Source organism: Lissotriton vulgaris, chromosome 4_1, assembly GCF_964263255.1.
Source record: "Lissotriton vulgaris chromosome 4_1, aLisVul1.2, whole genome shotgun sequence".
Taxonomy (NCBI): Eukaryota; Metazoa; Chordata; class Amphibia; order Caudata; family Salamandridae; genus Lissotriton; species Lissotriton vulgaris.
In genome coordinates, this window is record NC_141691.1 from 1,739,479,531 (window position 1) to 1,739,494,500 (window position 14,970).

General features: G+C 43.9%; 1 protein-coding gene across 2 annotated transcripts in view; it reads left to right on the plus strand.

Moving 5' to 3' along the window:
- Nucleotides 1-14,970, plus strand: part of MATN2 (matrilin 2) — a 565,117-nt gene that overhangs the window by 22,485 nt on the left and 527,662 nt on the right. For both annotated transcript variants that reach the window (XM_086966035.1, XM_086966037.1), the window contains exon 2: nt 6,715-6,903. In XM_086966035.1, coding sequence (XP_086822161.1) covers nt 6,759-6,903 — 145 coding nt within the window. In that variant the 5' untranslated portion in view covers nt 6,715-6,758. The remainder of the gene's footprint in view (nt 1-6,714; nt 6,904-14,970) is intronic.

Sequence of the window (14,970 nt, forward strand, 5' to 3'; positions counted from 1 at the left end):
TAGGATGCTTTTAAAAACACCATCTAACCTTCCCAGTGGCTCGATCTATAGAGCCATGTTAACTGGGGCAAATTTATCAGCGGATGGGTTTTTGTTTAAGTTTGGGAGCCAGAATTTATTTTTAAAAATCAAGCTTAAAATTTTACAGTCATGGGCTAATGCTTGGTTAACCATCAGAAAAAGACTGAGGCTGTCTTATTACTCTAATTTCTCCCTAATTTGGGACTCCCCGGGTCTACCATTATGTTTAAGGGACAGCCTGTCTTACTCATTAGAGGACGCCCGAACTATAAGATGGGGTGAGCTATTGGTGGAAGGATCGGTAATAGCCTGGGATGAGTTACGCGACCACATTGGCCCGGGGCTCTCCAGATTTAAGTTCATACAATTGGACAGCTGGGTGAGAGCCCAGTGTCGTAAAGGTGTACAACTTGGGAAGGCCAGCAACTTGGAGCGGCTGTTAGTGGAACGAGCTAGGGGAGGAAAGGAGGTAGCCTTATGGTATTGGCAGCTGTTGGAGGAAATTGATGGGGAGTTTGCCCTCCCAGATGAGCTGCGGGAGGAGGCGACTGGCTTTCAGTGTGAGGAGGTATGGTTAAACTCTTTTTCCCTCCTCTACAAAATTGTGAAACCATCATGGCTAAGACGAAACCATCTCTTCACAGTTCAGCGTGCATACATTACACCGCTGAGCCTTTCTAAATTTCTCCCGGATTAACCTTGCAACCTTATGGGAGCATCAGACATCCACATGTTCATGGAATGCCCGGACATCGGCCGTTTCTGGGAGGAAGTGAAGTCTACTTTAAACTCCATCTTAAATACATCACTGTCAATTACTCTGCCACTTATCATCTTTGGCTTGGAGGACAGTATCACCGGTAAGGCTAGGTCCCTCTTGTTCTATGCCATTTTGTTGGCCACAAGGCAAATCTGTATACATTGAGTAGAGAAAACTGCCCCCTCACACTCTGGATGGCTAACGTCCCTATACGAAACATCGAAGGTTGACCTGACTAGATCATGCAGTAAGCGTAACCTGGCTTTTTGGGACTTGTTGATAAAGTGGAGATAGTATTCCAGGGTTTTTTGTTTTTTTTCCCCCGGATCCTATGATTATGCCATTAACACTCCTTGGACCGGGTCTAGCCTCGTTACGATATTGGTCCTACAGGTTGAAACATACCTTGATGGAGTCAGCGCAAGCCCCTAAAAGCCCCTCTTACCCCTGGGACCTCTCTGCCACCATTATATTATACTCGCGTTCTGGCACAGGAGACGGGTAAATTCATTTTGCTCCGGCTCTAAGCTAAGGACACGCAAGGTGGTTGGTATCTCCTAAATTGAGGGTAAGGCAAATGAGGACAAAAAAAAAAGAGTTTTGGCTCATAGAAACTCTACAACCACATATAGATCATGAGGTCCTCCGATAAGACCTGTAATGAAGAAATGCCTATCAAACAACAATAGTCATAACCATAACATGTCAAATAAATATTGTCGATAAGAAGGACAAACTATTTACTAAGGTACTTTTATCTAAGCTTCAAGATGAATGGTCAATAGACAAAAACACATTCGAATTATCAGTACTTTGGTTATGTCAAATTAATACAGGTAAATTCACAATAAACTTACAGAACAAGGCAAAATACATCATAAATCAATAACTTGCATGAGGGGAGGGAGAGAGAGAAAAGATGCACATTACAATTTCAGTATGCAATTCGAGATTTCATACGAACCTAAGATCAATGAGCTAATGCACAGCATGCAATAGTTAATAGCTAAACTTTCAGCCAAAGAGGTATGGCAACATCACCAGCCAATGAAGTGCAAAAAAATTCAGGAAAGTTCAGTTCAGAAAGAGTCAATTTCGGACTGACAGCGTGTCACGCACAAGAATTGAAAGGTAATTAGCCAGCCTGCTAGAGCAACAGGAGGGGACAACCTTTTTCCCACGAGGTAGTTATACCTCAGAATGTTCACAATTCCAGCCCCGAAATGTAGCCGAAATGTAGCTTCTTCACAGTTTACACAATTCCGTCAGTATATCTGTTGCCAACGGTGACATAGTCACAACCAGATTTATGTGCTGGACATTTCACCACCCCAAGTTGGACGGCAATTGTAGTGCCACCAATAGGTTTTTTATACACTCTCTGTTTCGTAAAGGTGAACCTGAAAAGGTCATCAACCCATGATGAGACTACAACTGGCCAAAATCATGCACCACCCCAAAACAATATTTACTATCCATAAATATGGTTACTCGTGTTTGCTTTGCAATACAAAATGCTCTTGTCAACGCAATCAACTCTTACACTTGTGCTGAGCTCACTCATTTCAACCATGATGCTTCAATGACACTCGTCACCTTACAAATCGCATATGCAGCTTGCAAGGTACCCTCAAAATCTTTTAAGCATGATCCATCCACAAACAAAACATGATCAGATTCAGGTAATGGAGTATACTGTATGTTAGGCCTTGGGTTTGTACACAATTCAGTCACATACAAACAATCATGATCTGCTTTGTCCACCACCACTTCACAACTCAGAATCGGTAACAAGTTAGCTGGATTCAAACTTGTGCATCTTTTCACAGACATATTCTCCCCACCCAAAATCACCTGCTCATGTTTTGTTAACCAACTGCTTGTGAGATGCTGTGTGTGAGTTTGTGATAACAAAAGTTCAACTGAATGTGGCACATATACCTTCAACATATATCCCATTACAATCGTCTCACTTTGTTCCAAACTCGTACAAGTAGCAGCAACTGCTTTCAAGCAACCAGGTAAGGCAGCGGGAGAGAGCTTGGAGCACTCCTGTATCCTCCTGCATGCCTCCCCAGGCCACACATGCTTGCGGCTTCCGACCAGAGTCCAAGCCTTACCTGGAGGGTGCTCTGTCTCGCTCTCTCCCTTCGCTCATCGGACGTCCTTGGCGATCCCGATCATATTGCAGCTCTGTTGCTAGGCGACGCTGTAGCCGGACAGGTTACGCTGCATTCTCCTTCACTGATGATCTTGGGCAGATTCCTTTCGACGAGCAACGATCACTATCTCTTTCACCTTGCAGCTTCCTTAGCTTCAAGAAATCCTTTAGCACGTTGCAGCTTGGGCCGGCGGCGGCGATCTTTCCTCAGAGCCTCAGTTACGATGACGGCTTGGGCCACAAACAGGTATGCAGCAGCGTGGATCATGGTTCACACTGCAGGGGCAATATGAACACGGGGCACCTTGTAGACAGCACCATGGGCCACACAGCAGTCTTAGGTGTGCAAAGAGCACATGTACACAGCATCGCTGAGACACACCTGGAAACTTTTATGTTCCTGAGTTTTCACAACAGGGGACCAGCTCTCCTCGGGCCCTTAGAGACAAATTACTGTAGGACACAGCACACAGCAAAGTCCTCTCAAGCAGGGGGACACAGCAAAGTCCCTTATCCTCTCCTCAGTCAAATCAGCAAACTGCAGGCCAGCCACAGAACACACAGCAAGGGCAAGCCTTTTCTTCAGTCTCTTCAGCTGTTATTCTTTGGCAGAGGTTCCTCTTGACCTTGAAGTAGTTTCAATCCTGTTTTAATCTGGATTTCAGTCATGAGTTCAGGGGTTTCAGCTCTCACACTTATACCCCTAAATGCCTTTGACGTTTTTGTGTTCAGGGGGCTCTGACCCCAGTCCAAACCAGACCTGGGTGTCTTCCTGGCAGTGTACACCCTCTTCCTTTGATAGTCAGGGTCTGGGGCCCAGATGCTTAGCAGGAGGTGGAGTCATCCTTTTGTGGCAGCAACACAGCCCTCTTCACATCCAGGGGGCTACCCCCCACCCCCATCAAATGCATGCCAGCCTGTTGCTGTCTCACATCCTCCTCTCTGGAGTCAGGACACTTCCCAGAGCCTGTCACATCCAAATCCAGATGGTCAATACACAAACAGGCAGAGGCACACAAGATGGTTTAAGACAAGAAAGCAGCCACTTTTAAAAACGTGGTTTCTAAGCACACAATTTAAAAACCATCTTCACAAAAAGATGTGTTATTAAATTCTGAGTTCAGGCACACTAAACTCCACCTCTCCATCTCATTCCTATGGGAAAATATGCTGGAAACATGAGACACAGCATTCCCCATTCAGTGCTCTTCAACAGAAGCAGGCAAATGTTTAACAGGGAGGAGTCCATCAAGTGCCTGCACCCTGTGTGGACCAAAGCGCTGGCCAAGAGAGGAAGGACAATGTTCATTATACTCTTCAGGGCCAACTCTCACCACACTGAGAAGGAGGGTGGCTGCTTCTTGCTCCTCCCTCTCAATAACTAGTCATTAGCTCTAGAAGCAAAGTCAACAGAGCGCGCCTCCCATCTTGAAAAACACACCATCTTTGTGGTGGACAAGAACCTCATGAAGACGAGGCCCTGCCAATTGCACGTTAGTAACAAAACGATTTAGAAACTCTGGTGATGCAGATGTCTCACATGGGTTGACCTTGTAAAGACCTTTGACCTTAAAACCATTGCAGTGACTAAAACACAAGCTACTGGACCCAACGGCGTCACAAATGACACAGGCTCTAACGCAAGCAAGGAAAACAGATCCCCATACCCTCAGCATGTATATAGTAAACGAGCTATAGTTGTGGTGAGGGCAGCATGAACGCCCTTGGGCTCCGGAGCTACTGCACCTGATTCACTGATAGGACTCCTAACTTAACTACTGTTAAACTGGGAAAAATCCTGACTTTAAGACTTTTGGTATTCACAGAAGGCATTTACGAGTCCTAAAGTTAGGACTCCTAACTTTACTACTCCAAAACTAAGAAAAATCCTAACTTTAAGACTTTTGGTATCCACAGAAGGCATTTAGGAGTCCTAAAGTTAGGAGTCCTAAGTTTACTACTCCTAAACTGAGAAAAATCCTAACTTTAAGACTTTCGGTATTTACAGAAGGCATTTAAGAGTCCTTAAGTTAGGACTCCTAACTTCTGTGAATACCGAAATGAGTAAGTGCCTTCTGTGAATACCAAAATGAGTAAGTGCCTTCTGTGAACACCAAAATGGTAGTAAGTTTAGGATTTTTTCTTAAGTTAGTTCTGTGAATTGGGCCCTGTGGTACTACCTCTGAATATGCCCTTCACTGTGCCAGTGCTTTTTACTCTGGCTAGGAGGGGCACCATATTCTCTCAAGTCTTTAATTGATCCGTATGTGGCTGCAGTGATGAGTGTGTGTACGTGGTGTATAGTACTAGTCTTCTAAACTCCAGACTGACCCCACTGGTAGTCTTCTACTGAATTCTAGAAAGAATGAAAGATATTTACAATAAAATGTCAAAACGCGGTGTTACTCCAAAATTGGTACTCTGACATTTTTTAAACGCAGTGATGTGCAGTATTTACAAAACTATGGCACACACCTCCGTTTCCACTAATGCTAATGCTAAAAAAGCTGCCTAGTGCCAGCACAGGCTCCTTTGTACCATGTTGCAAGGGTGTCTGGGCTGCAGGAGCGATTGTTTACGTGCAGTAAGGGGCACCTGCACATAAATAATCTTTAAAGGCGATTTGCTGTTTCTATGTGTGTTTCTATGATTTTTAAGTGTGCTGCAAAATACGAGGACAAATTAGTGAAAAATTAATAATTTCTCCTCCCATCACCATCCCAAGACCAGGTTTTACCTGGCATTCGTTTTTGGTGTTGCCCCATATTTACACCACATTGTAAATATGTTGCAGCGTCAAACAGCAATGGGTGTTGCTGCGGAATGCCCACTGCAACACCCTACGCACACCCCATTCAAGTAAAGTGTGAAATGGGGCCTTATTTACAAGGCGGCGTGAAGCCACGTTAAGTGGCTTATTGCCGCTTTGTAAATAAGGAGAAGGGGATATCGCCACCAATGCCTAGTGACCTTGAGATTTCCCTTCTGAAGCTCTGAAGGTCACAGGACTGCTTTGCTCATGACCGTTACTCTTAGGGTAGCCACGCGGGGAGGGGAGGGACCCACACTCTCCCCTTTGTCTCTTTGGGAGGGGTCAACGGGTGACGCTATATAGATAATACCGGCAGCCATTGGGCTACCGCATTGTTGCTAAAGGATTGGGCTACCGCATTGTTGCTAAAGGATGCACGCACAAAGGGATTCAATCCTTTCAGAGCAATGCAGAGCCACCATCCACCCTGGCATACTATAAGAGACTTGATATGGTAGCAGGTAGGGTGGGAGGTTACTTAGTTTGAATCTGCCTGTGTCTGCAGTGGCTGGAGGCAGGTGGAAAGAGAGAGCTCAGGATAAGTCAGCGCAAGAGATGGGAAGATAGAAAATGAGAAGGACGGGGAAAGATCTCATCAAAGTTTGGATACTAGACAGCCTGGGTCTATTGTGGGCAGGTGGAAAAAGAAGGTAGAGGGGACTCCAGGGCAAAGAGTAGGGCATGCATATTCCCTAGACAAACATGTTAAGGTTTAGAATGTAAAAGGGGGCTTGTGCTATAGAGCCCTAAAAGGAGGGTGATTTTTAGAGCTGGGGTGGTGTATATTTTGCTGCTAGAGCATTGTTTAAGGTGACTTAGCTTGTGTGGCTATACTGAAGTATTATTAGCAAGTATGAGCTCGGCTTGCTTCCAATAAAGCAGGCTTTTTCGCAAGTGCATGCCAGAAGTGGTCTCTCTCCAAATAACTTTAGTCCCTGATTTCACTTTTTTCTCTCTTAGATTGGCTCCTTTTCTTGGCCTTGGAGCTATCCAAGATCTCCACCATGAAGCTGGTGTTTCCAGCCATCATTCTGCTCTCCCTCACCCACGCCCTCCAGTTTTCTTCAGCCGCTGAGCTCAGAGGGAGGCGTCAACCGGGCACTGTCCCAAGAGCTGGCAGAAATGCTGCCCTGCAGGCCGCTCCACTGGGTGAGTTCTCTTCTGCTTCCAGGCCTTAATGTCTGCCTCCGCTTGCCTTTGTTGTAAAATGAGTAAAATGAGTAATAACACTGTTCTGTGCTTGGATTTTGTCATGCTTACAAACTGATGCAATTTTTTGATTAACATGAGGTACACCTGAAATAAATCACCCTTCAACCGGAGATCTTAATTTCCTTTCCATTCCATAAGGTCATCTGTAATGCACATGTTTCATGTCTGGGTACATGGTGAATGGTCTTGTGTTGGAGTATGTTAAGTGACATTGAATTCATGATGTAAGAACCTAGGTACCAGAAGCCTCCATGTTACCAATATATAACCACTGTTGAGACAAAAAGTCTCTTGTGTGGTGATGGACGTGCAACCCTGCTCTGAGTGCCCCAATTTAATGATGTCTGAATCCCTCATGCTGATTTTTTTTGTCATGGGTGAACACAAATCGTGTGTGTGTGTGCACCATGCCATAGGCATTGTTAACAGATTGCAGGCTTTGTGGGCTGGGAAGGGCGCTCACAGGCTACTGCCTTTGCCAGGAGGTAAACATTAATAAGAATGGGGTGACCCATATAGTCAATAGGACCTGGATAGCAATTGGTATAGGAAAACAAGTGGTCCTAGACAAACATTTTCAATCGTCAATAAATGAAAACCTTACATTTACTCATCATATGTGGTTATGGCCTGCAAGAGAAAAGAGAGAGAAATAGGCCTAATGCATTTATGAACATAAAACAGAACTTGCAGGGGAGTTTCAAGCCAACACAAACATAATGGCAGTTTAATAAAATAATTATAGGAGGAGTGTTTTTGGTTACTAGCAAGTGGTGATCTTAACGGAGTGCAGGGGATGGTGCTCGTGCGGTGAATCAAGAAAAAAAAAGGGGGGTAAAAAGAATAAATTCAAGATAGATAATTCTCACTCTGACGGAGCCCCCGATTTTCCCAGCGCCAGTGATTTATGAAGGAAGCAGTTACATGACGAGTTTAGAAGCCTAATACGACTATTCTCTCACCGGCACATGTACAGTGGTTCAACTAAGGATTGATTCCTTACACGGACGTCTTCATTACTACCTTTGAAATTGTTGGGACTAACTATGTCCATGGCACACCACTCAAGGGTTGCCCACCAATCTGCTGGGGGCTCTCCATAAATCAACTTAGGTCCCCACCCCTCCCCCGTCCTAAGGAAGACCCGTAGCTGAGGAGTACCACTACCCCCGCCGCGTCAGGGTCGAAACGTCGATGAAAACCCCCCTTATCCTGGGGCATGCACCCTCTTGTTTCCTGCCCCCGCCACCTGCCATTCGAAAAAGCCTCACAGTTGATGACATCACTGTGTCTGTATGAAGTATTGACTATGGGTTAAATGTCCTCAGGGGCAGGCTCCTCCCATGGCTAAGGATTAATAACCTTGGGACGCCAAATAAGTTGGAATTATCTATCTTGAATTTATTCTTTCTACCGCCCCCCTTTTTTTTCTCACCTGTGGGTACTGTTTTATGTTCATAAATGAATTAGGCCTATTTCTCTCTCTTTTCTCCTGCAGAACGATAACCGCATATGATGAGTAAATGTAATGTTTTCATTGACGATTGAAAATGTTTGTCTAGGACCACTTGTTTTCCTTTGCCAGGAGGTAAGCAGAATGAGGGTGTTAATGGCAGCATACCATGTAGTGATTGGTAGAAGTGAACTGGCCTTTTTCCCTGTGTCACTGGAGTGAAGCCTACAGGATAACTTATTTATAGTTCAGTTGCTGTATGCGTAACTCTCCCTTGTCCTACAATGGCTGGGTATCTAGCACTGCACAGTGTGTGTGTGTGTTGTACATGTGCTGGGTGTATGTGTGCCTGCAAATGTTACAGTTCCTGGGAGATGTAGTGCTGTGTACTACATATGTGTTATATGCATGTGCTGGATGTATGTTTGCCTGTGAATGGTGCAATAAATGGAAGATTTGGGGCTCTAGTTTGGGGGACCCAGGGCTAAGTGGAGGAACATGAGGAAGAAGACAAATCTCCCTCAGACAGAGTTGTGGATTGCTGGATTCCTGTGAGCTGGGTGTGACACACTGGAGGAAGGAAGTCAAGTACTGAAGGGGTACTTGGCCCAGTTGCTCAGGATCCAAAGTAGGTCGGGCTCCAGGATAGCAAGAATAAAAGGCCTCAACTTCGCCAGTTGGGCACAACAGCTTCTGCTTGCCCCACCGCCCTCTGAATAAGGTTCTGACAACTGCTTATCTCTTTTCTTCCCTGCATATGTTACTTTTTGTGAAGTAAGTTTGTACCTGCAAACATACAACTTGTTGACCTTCTAAACCTTCCCAAAGTTCCTGCCATATTTATTTTAACTCCTAGCCTGTGAGTTGTAAGACTGCCATCCATTCCACCTACATTCGTCTGTCTGGCAAATACGAGTTTCTGTCCCACTGGTATGCAGTATGCCTCATGAAAAATGTATGAAAAGTAAGACATGTTGCTGGTGGTGTTTAGACAGAATATCGGAAACTGAAATATTGTGGGCCAAAATATTGTGTCAAGAATATCAAGGACAAAACCTATTGTGAAGTTAAGTTTTTAAAGGTAGGCATAGTTGTACTATATATATCTTCTTATATGTATACAGTGACGATATATATATATCTTCAAGGTACGTAGATGTGGAGTTAAGAATAGTAAATCTATACTTAGCTATTTGCACTTATCTTCTCAACATATTGGTGCTCTAAATTTTTGACACAATATTCGGTCCACACAATATTTCTGTTTCTGATATTATGTCAGTGAGCCGTTGCTGGACGATTAGGTGTTTGTGAAGAGACTGTGTCTTTCTTCTACTGGTCAAGTGGTAAGGGCAGTATGTGTTTTTTCTGTTCCCGGTTCCCTAAAGGATTTGGACTGTGGCAGAAGGCCGATTACTAATGGAATTGTCGTCTGGTTCACAGCATATACCAGGGGATGGCAGGGCAGGTGCCTAGGTGCCAAATCTGGATGTGCAGTGCATGGCACACAGTACTCATATGATATCAGTGGACTGTATGACAGAGATAATTAGTTGAGTATTTTCAGATAGGGAAGAAATAGGTCTTAATTGTAGGCAGTTTGTTTTATTTTCTAGCTGCATTAGTACCATGGTGCTTTGTGACTGCAAAATAAAGTCTAACAGGGAAAAACTGAGAGACACAGCATCCTCTCTCACACTTCTCCCTCCTAAAGAAGGCCTTTCCAAACATTGGAGGTATTCCAGAACCAGACATTCTCCAGACTTGTCTCAGTCTCCAGCAAAAATACTAGTCAAGAGATAAGCGGTTGTATAAGCGGTTGTGATGACCTTCAACCAAGTCAGATTTAAAATATAACAAACCTATGGCAGAGAAGAAACAGCTCTCTAAAGACCAGAGACATTATTAAGTGTGTGAATGAAATGCTAAACTATGCTACATAGGGAGCTGGCCCACCTTCCGCTTTCCTGCCAGCAACCTTTGGCTTCAAGGATCCAGTACATCAGTCAATAAGAGAAATTAAGATTCTAAGGATGCTAAGAGAATATTCTTACCAAGGTCCATAGTAAAGATATAGTATGTACAGGTAGTTCATACAGATCTCTGTCAGATTGCCTCCAGATGCATTCCATGCTCTGTAACCGGACAGGAAGAGGTTCCATGGAAGAATACACCCTGTCCCCTTTGAACTCAGGTGATAGAGAGGTTGATGCTGCCCTCCTCATGGTATATGCTGGGTCAATTTGTCACTCATGGTGAGTGTGTATCTTTCAGTCCCTGCACATCCACTCCCCATACTCCCCATATAATCTAATGGGAGTGCTTCAAGAAGAAATAAAAATCAGGACACAGCAAATCGCCACTTCTTCACTTCTAAAGGGAGCCCCATATCCATCCTCTTCACAGCTCAGAGTCTGATCTTACACAAAAACTTCAGGAATGCCAGCATTACACAATACAGTTCTGGTACACTACCTTCCACCTCTAAATTGTACAACATGTCTTCAGGGACAATACAAGATGGATTCCTCTGACCTTCCATGAACTCCCATCCACACAGTGCACACAGTCCAGGCACATATTACCACACTCCTATGGTACATACTTGTGCTTTACATGCACTTGGGATGTAACCACTAAAATTAGGCAGAATTTAAGATAGCTGAAGGGGGTAGGCATCTTACACAAGTACAAAGAACAGATAAAAGCAAGCTGTGAAATTAGGATTCATAAACACTTGCTGCGGCTACTGTCAAGCTCATATGAACAGGCAAGGGTACACCAGAGGCACTTGCTAAATAAGATGCACATGTTGTGCCCCTACAGACCATGGAGCCCTGCTCAGGGTCTCTGATTCCATTTAGCTGAATTGGTCATTTGCGCACATGCATTATGGCCATGTGCTCTGAGCCAAAAAGTCAGAAAAATTTAGCCCATCAACACCATCTTCACTTGCCCTTGTGCATGGCTGCTGTAAAGCCCATCTCCATGCCCCTTGCTCTCTGGGGTTCACTGGTTACCTATAATGGTCTCTGAAAAATCCAATGTCTGCATCAAATCTTCAGATGCTTCACCTTCTGTGGACAATTGCAATAACATTGAATGTATCCTCACTTCCAGACATTCAACCAGCTGTTGCTTTTTCACCTGTCCACAAGCTTTAAAGATTTGACTTTTCAAGAAAGTACACCTTCTGGCTTAGTATTCCTGCTTTGATAAAAATATTCTCCAATCTGGTTAGAGCATAGGCCTCAGAAAATTTTACATCAATCAATCTTTGGTCTTACTACTAGAATCAGGTATTTGTGAACAGAATGCCCCAACATACACCAGTATCAGATTGCAAATGAAGTAAACCTTTAGACATATTTTAATGCTCTAATTTACTCCCTTGAAGATATCTTACCGCTAAAAATATATTTTTTTAAATGGTTGACACTGATTATGCTCTTCTATTTAACATTCTTTGAACGAAGATCACTGTCGACTAGACTAGTGTGGACTGGGCCGAGCAGTGTCTCCTTAGATAAGGCTAAATGACCTCAAGTCCTGAAAAAACTTTACCAAGAACTTAGAAAAGAAATATAGGAGAAAAAAAAAACAGGTCTAAGAAGAAATCTAGGAGAAGACCATCCAAAAGTGTAAGAAAAAATGTTGGAGAAGACCATCCAAAAGTATAAGAATAATTATAGAAGAGGACTCTCCAAACGTGCAAAAAGGAACACAGGTGAAGAAGACCATCTAAAAGTGTAAGAAAAGATATATAGGGGAAGACCATCCAAAAGTATAAGAACAAATATGGGAGAGGACCCTCCAAACGTGTAAGAAAAAAAGTACAGGCAAAGAAGACCACCCAAAAGTGTAAAACAAAATATATGAGAAGAGCTTCCAAAAGTTAAGAATTAATATAAGAGAAGACCCATCAAAAAGCTTAATAAGACACAAAGGAGAAGTAGGCCCTCCAAAAGTGTAATAAGAAACAAAGGAGCAGAAGACCATCCAAAAGAATAAGTAGAAATATGGAAGAAGACCATCCAAAAGAGTAAGAAGAAATATAGAAGAATACCATCCAAAAGAGTAAGAAGAAATATAGAAGAAGACCATCCAAAAGTGTAAGAAGAAATATAAAAGAAGACCATCCAATGATAATCAAACAAGATAGCAAACAGACCAAAAAAGAGGAGGTTAGCGGGGAGACCAGGAACAATTGCTCTTAAACATAGCTCAGGAACTTCCTCCTGCAATTCTAGAAACGGACTTCACCCTACCAGATATAAAATCCCCATTGGGTTTTGCTCACCTGTCTCCATTTACAGAAAAAGAGACTCCACTATCACTCAATAGCACCCAAAAAAATGCAGCGGTCTGCATGGAATACTGTGAACCCGAACTGCCAAACCGGACCCAGGATGCTTGTTTCCGGTCCAAGGAAGACATGGCTTGGCAGTTCGGGCTGACTGTTCCCGTGAGGCACAGGGTCAAGACTGATTTGCATATAGCTGTGTCTGAACTGGGGTGGCAAAGTGAGCTAAAGAACGATGTTGAATTCAACCGAGATCTGTGACTGGGTGAGTGTCTGAAAAGTGTCAGCGCTCCGTCTATCATCTCCTTGTGTTTGCTTTGTTCGCCTTAAGTTGGCAGTGTGTGTCCAGACGTGGAACCATTGCTCACTTTGCCACTGGATTCAAGCTAGCCTGGCTGATGACGGCTGTTAGCCAGAAACCGATCCCAGGATGCTTGTTTCCGGTTCAGGGAAGTCATGGCTTGGCAGTTCGGGCTGGACTGTTCCCATGAGGCACAGGGTCAAGACTGATTTGCTTATAGCTGTGTCTGAACTAGGGTGGCAAAGTGAGCTAAAGAACGATGTTGGATTCAACCCAGATCTGTGACTGGGGGTGAGTGTCTAAAAAGTGTCAGCGCTCCGTCTATCATCTCCTTGTGTTTGCGCTGTACATATTAAAGCAATGTTCCATTCTAAGCATATGCATACAGTGAATGCTAAATGAATGAACATAAATATGTACACAAGATGAAATGGCTCGGGATTACAGAAGAAAAAGTTTGAAACCATTTCATGTCAGGTTATATAAATGAAATTGTTTGATAAGGTTACAAATTGTCTCTGGAAGTGTTCAAAGAATTCTGTTCTCTATGAATAGTTCTACTGTAAGCAGATTACTTTACCCAAAAAAGGACAATACAAATTTGGAAAAAAAAGTAATCATAGGAAAAAGTTCCAAGGTTTTGTCTTTGTTTTAAAAAATTAAGGCCTAATTGAGGGTCTTCCCGGGACGCTGTGCACTGAATCAAAAGTCAGTGTCAGCGCTCCGTCAATCCTCGCCTTGTGTTTGTTTGCTTTGTTCGCCCTAAGTTGGCAGGGTATGCCCAGACGTGGGTCCCTTGCTCACTTTGCCACTAGATTCAAGCTAGCCTGGCTGATGACTGCTGTTAGCCAGAACCCGGTCCCAGGATGCTTGTTTCCATTCTAGGAATGACATGGCTTGGCAGTTTGGGCTGGACTGTTCCCATGAGGCACAGGGTCAAGACTGATTTGCGTATAGCTGTGTCTGAACTGGGGTGGCAAAGTGAGCTAAAGAACGATGTTGGATTCAACCCAGATCTGTGACTGGAGGTGAGTGTCTGAAAAGTGTCAGCGCTCCGTCCATCATCTCCTTGTGTTTGCTTTGTTCGCCCTAAGTTGGCAGGGTATGCCCAGACGTGGGTCCCTTGCTCACTCTGCCACTGGATTCAAGCTAGCCTGGCTGATGATGGCTGTTAGCCAGAAACCGGTCCCAGGATGCTTGTTTCCGGTCCAGGGAAGTCATGGCTTGGCAGTTCAGGCTAGTCAGTTCCCATGAGGCACAGGGTCAAGACTGATTTGCGTACAGCTGTGTCTGAACTAGGGTGGCAAAGTGAGCTAAAGAACGATGTTGGATTCAACCCAGATCTGTGACTGGGGGTGAGCGTCTAAAAAGTGTCAGCGCTCCGTCCATCATCTCCTTGTGTTTGCGCTGTACATATTAAATCAATGTTCCATTCTAAGCATATGCATACAGTGAATGCTAAATTAATGAACATAAATATACACACATGACGAAATGGCTTGTGATTACAGAAGAAAAAGTTTGAAACCATTTCATGTCAGGTTATATAAATGAAATAGTTTGATAAGGTGACAAATTGTCTCTGGAAGTGTTCAAAGAATTCTGTTCTCTATGAATAGTTCCACTGTAAGCAGATTACTTTACCCAAAAAGGACAATACAAATTTGGAAAAAAACGTAATCATAGGATAAAGTTCCAAGGTTTTGTCTTTGTTTTGAAAAATTAAGGCCTAATTCAGAGTCTTCCCTGTACACTAAGCATGGGCGGAAAATCCGTTTCGCTCGCGGATTTTGCGGATTTTCGGTAAATTTGCAATCCGCGAGATTTGCGAATCTCCCGCAAAATCCGCGAATCCGCGAGCAGCGGATTTTGCTCGCACTGTTCGCGTGAGTTCGCGGCTTCCCAGTACAACTTCGCGCCCCGCGAATAAGTGCAAAATTGCAGAAC